Here is a 4,978-nt window from a genome sequence, read left to right as displayed (position 1 = left end):
ATTTTATTGTATATATATATTTTTGTTACTTTCATTTATCATATTGTGACATTTTTATGCCATTTTTTGAAGTGCTCTCAATGCATATAACCTCTGACTCTCTGAAATGCCCATTTTTAACACAGTCACTTCTCTACTCATAGCACGCAAAACATGAAATAAGCATAAAAGCAATACTGCATTTGGAAAAGTTGTTCGCAGAGAGTCACGCTCAGCCATGTCCTTATCAGTGAAAATGGTGACAGTTTCAGTCCATTTTACATTTTTTGATTTAAAAGTCTCTAGAGCATTAGTGAGGGTCAACGCATCCTCAGATGCTGTTACAAAAATAGCAACAATTTCACTTTCTCCATTTGGACCAATTGCCAGGACAATGTATAATGGCATTCGTAAATTAGTTAACTTATATGTTGCATCTATCAAAATTAATTCAGGATACAATGAAAAAAATCTCTTCATTTCTGCATCCTGGAAAAATATTGCCTGGATAGTACCACTATTGTCACATTTTATACCTACATCTGCACCTGTTACAAAATAAACACACACTTGCAAAAAGCAATATAAATTAAAATACAAATAAAATATTAAATTTAAACTAAGAATAATAATGAATAATAATAAGGTTTTGTTAGTTCTGCTAAGGAATATGTAATATAGTTAAATATGGGTAATATAGAATATAATTTATATGAACAATTCAAATTAGTGTTTGTATGAGTAAGTCTTGTTTTCTACAATATAAAAAGAGGTTAATACTCTTTAATGGACAAGTCAAGTCAAACTCAGTTAAAAAAGTAAATTAAAATTAAAAAAAAAAAAAAAAACAAGTACAAAAACAAACCATCACAGTTTTGAAAGACTGCCAGTAAAGACTCTACATCTGTTGAACCCTTCTCCTTAGACGCTAAATTATGGATATCTTTTAATGTAATCTTCTTCCCTAAATGTTTAATGATGAATAGGTAATATTAGAAATTATAACAATATAACAAAATGAAATAAGAAAAATTATAAAGTTAATAAAAATTAAAAAAATTCATGAAATATATTGTTATTACATTATATAGTATTAAAAATTGTCTTATGACTAAAACATTTAGAAATACTGATTCAATTGAGAACTACTTAAGTAAGCAGTGATAGGAAAACTTATTAGTCATGTTCAAGTGTTATAAATTGCAAACGCCTTTGGTTTTACAATGAATTAAAGTTTTTTCAGAATTGATAATTGTATCAATGAAAGTTCTTAGCTCTGTTCAGTAATAAATTCGTGTTTCATAAAAATCAGCTAGCATACAGCTACTTAATAATCATCACCTGTTTCATTTTGAATATGCTCATGAATAAGCCATTTATTACCATGTAATTTCAACATTTGCCTCACATTATTTTCTTGCTCATTATCTAATTTCCTATTTTTTGGAAGCCTTTCTATAATTTCCTAAATAATCGAAAACAATGAAAATTAAATAAATAATTTAAAAATTATTACTTGAACGTAAACTAATAAAATAAAAACTATACTAAAATATAAACTTGTCTTAAGAAAAAATTAAATATCATTTAAAAATTTCTTCCAAGAAACTTATTATATTATTAAAATCTAAATTATTTAAGTTTAAATAATGAGCTACTTTATTAATACTAAAAAGGATATCAATATAAATTTGGTAATAATAAACCAAATGAATAGTTTTGAAAAACTTTTATTGGTTCTATATTAAGTATATGAATTAAATATTCTCTATAATCATCAAATGTTAACACTTTAAAAATGTTTTACTTTATTGTCTTTATGTTATGTTGTAATTTTTTTACATTCATCATTTTTAATTATAATGATTTTTGTTTAATAAAAAAATTTTTTTGCCATAAAAAAAAAAGCATACAAAAAAAGATTTCAAATAATATAATTTCTATAAAATAAAATAAAAAATTTCAAAAGTTTTAAAATTATTTTTATTTATACATTTAAAAAATTTGTCTAAAGCTGAGAAGGATGTAATCAATTAGTTTCTTGGGACATATTCTGAAATAATTACAATATCAAATAATTATTTGATTTTTGAACTCACATTTATATATTAAAATACCAGTATATATTAAAAAAGTACTTACTCGATGATCAAATACTAAATAAAAATTTTTTTACCTTATCAATTGCATGATTGTGCTCATTAATAACTTTGGTAACACAGAGCTGTTCTCCATCTTCACTAACACCAATGCAAATAGTAAACGGACATTTAATGTTATATGTGCTAACAATCAATGATAAAAATAAAGTTAACATCCTTTGTTAAACTAAATCAGATTTTATGAAGTAAAACAGCTAAATTATCGTTAGCAAAAAAGACTGAAGAAAAAATAAATTAAAAAATTTTTGAGACTTTAACTACAATCTTTTTTTATTTTTTATTCTCTTATACAAATTTAAATAAAATACTCATTTTCAGACGTACCTTTGATTTGGACGAATACCTTTTGATCTTGACTTAAACTGGCGCCCACCATGATAACAACAATACGTTAGATAATAATATTTTAATTCTTTATTGATATAGCGCTTTAATCCTTTTTTGATTGCTAAATCAATGGTTCGACTGTCTCGAACATATAATGATAAAAAATACGATCGTTCATACTCTAGTATTGCCTGCTTAAGCTCGCTGAAACTATTAAATACACTACCAACATCCATTCTTGATACAAATATGGTATGTTATAAAAAATATTTATAGCACTAACAATTTTCAAATGCGGACGTCTTGAAAAATAACAAATAGTTACGTAATAGCTAGAACCCAGACTAGCCGGTACTATAGCAGCTGGCGCTAGAAATCCAGCAGCCGGTACCGTAGCCACTGCCTTAAAATTATTGTATTTATTCAATGCAATATTTAAGCTTAATCTGAAAGCCTTGTCGTACGATGTTATGTAAACACAGAAATGTGCAATTCACTTATTTATTGTATTTACTTATTTTATAGAAGAGGCAAGCGCGCCACATCCGAAGGCTTTGGACCAAAGCGTAAGATAAAAAAATGGCGCTACTGCAGTTTCCCCCCCTCCTTTTTTTTTTTCTTTTTTTTATTGCTGATTATGATAAAGAATTTTATGCTGATTAAGAATCGTATAAAAACATAAGTCTGAAAATCAACAAAAAGGGCTCTAATTCGCTGTTGAAGTTTTAAAAAATTAAACTAAAAAACGCTAATATTCGCCATTTTTTTCAAACTCGGTTATAATTAAAATCCTTTCAGGAGATGAATTTAAAAGAGCCTGGTTTCTATTAACAATGTAAATCAAAACCGTAAACAAATGCTAAGCGCATCATTTTCTGATTTATCTCTGGCCGAAACCCTAACCCTGTCCGAAATCAAGTACGTTTAATCGCGCTAATCCCTATTTGTCAGTCGATGTATGTGCATTTAATGGTGCCTATCCCTATTTGTCAGTCGATGTATGTACATTCAATTGAGCCAATCCCTATTTTTCAGTCGATGCATGTACATTTAATGGCTCTAATCCCTATTTGTTAGTCGGTTTATGTACATTTAAAAAGCAAAATTTTAAACTAATTTTAAAAAATTTATTAAAATTTTTATGACAATAAAAACCGGGTTGCGTAATTAAAAAAAGATTTTCTAAACAATTGATTTCAAAATGTAAACCTCGATGTTAAGTGTTTTTAAAAAATGGCGAATATTTGCGTTTTTTAGTGTAATTTTTTTAAACTTCAACATCGGATAAGAGCACTTTTTGTTGATTTTCAGACCTATGTTTTTATACGATTTTTAATCAGCATAAAATTCTTTATCGTAATCAGCAATAAAAAAAAAAAAAAAGGGGGGGGGGGGAGAGAAACTTTAGTAGCGCCAAAAAAATGATAATACAAGTGGAAAAATATAACGATATAAAAAAATAGCAAACAGTAACAAAAAAAACATTTTTTAATTAGGTTTTGTTTCCTAATGTACATATATTTTTTTTTCAAAATTTCGCAAGTCAAAACAATTGTGAATCTTATTATACTAAACATAGTCTTAAAAGTAAAGATTTAAGAGCCGTTGTCGATACAGGCCTTAAAAAAAAAAAGTTCCTCGTTGGCTGACGACTTCCGTAATAACGCACTTTTGCGACATTTGCATCGTTTGTTTCTCACGCTAAATTTCACTTGGGCAAACTGACCTATTAGTGGCAATGTCTTATTAAGAGCCGCTTTTTTGAGGGCTGTTTTCAAAGATTTTATAAACAGGTTGATCAAATATTTGGATTTTTTCTTCAGCTATTTGTACTATAAATAATATACAATATATATTTTTAGCTATAGTTTATAAATAGAATATTTATAATATGTTGAAGATATCGTTTTTTTTTGAGGGAGGAAAATAGCCGGTTTGGGATTTTATAAACATATTTAAAATAGTTTTTACGATGCATTTTTTTAAGTTCAGTTATTTAAGTAGGTTTATTTTAAAATTTCATTCATATATTTCAAATGTTTAAAAAATAAATATATTTCAAGTCATATATTTATTTTTTAAACATTTTGTTAAGCTACAAATAATAAGTTTTAGAATTTTGAAAGGCTTTGTACAGCACCACTCATATCGCCCAGTTATTGGCCGCATAATGTACCATATTGTAGCCATTACTTTGTTTGTTTTTATTTTTTATTGTAAACTCAGTTATTTTTTGTGCTGATACAAGCATGATATCAAGAAATGTATTTATATATATATATATATATATATATATATATATATATATATATATATATATATATATATATATATATATATATATATATATATATGGTTGACTCGTATTTTATGTACGTAAACAAAAAAAGTAAAAAGCGCTACTTTTTCATTGTGTAAAAAAAAGAAATTAAAAAGTTCTTTTGTTTTTAGAATTTTTTTAAACAAAAGAGTTTGCATAATTTTCAACTAAGATGTATTCAAAGAAATAG

The 4,978-nt window shown here is 26.2% G+C and overlaps 1 protein-coding gene across 1 annotated transcript; it reads right to left on the bottom strand.

The window, feature by feature from the left end:
- Positions 1 to 785: 785 nt before the first annotated feature.
- On the bottom strand, positions 786 to 2,761 carry LOC136078835 (uncharacterized). The gene is made up of 4 exons (XM_065794650.1): positions 2,466 to 2,761; positions 2,156 to 2,264; positions 1,321 to 1,444; positions 786 to 943 (listed from the first exon to the last, which is right to left on the bottom strand). Exons 1-4 carry the CDS (start codon positions 2,702 to 2,704, stop codon positions 786 to 788), a joined length of 630 nt encoding a protein of 209 aa, XP_065650722.1. The 5' UTR covers positions 2,705 to 2,761.
- Positions 2,762 to 4,978: the final 2,217 nt, after the last annotated feature.

The sequence above is a fragment of the Hydra vulgaris genome, chromosome 03 (assembly GCF_038396675.1).
Source record: "Hydra vulgaris chromosome 03, alternate assembly HydraT2T_AEP".
Taxonomy (NCBI): domain Eukaryota; kingdom Metazoa; phylum Cnidaria; class Hydrozoa; order Anthoathecata; family Hydridae; genus Hydra; species Hydra vulgaris.
Note: the sequence above shows the minus strand (reverse complement) of the source record. Positions and strands in the feature narration are given on the sequence as shown.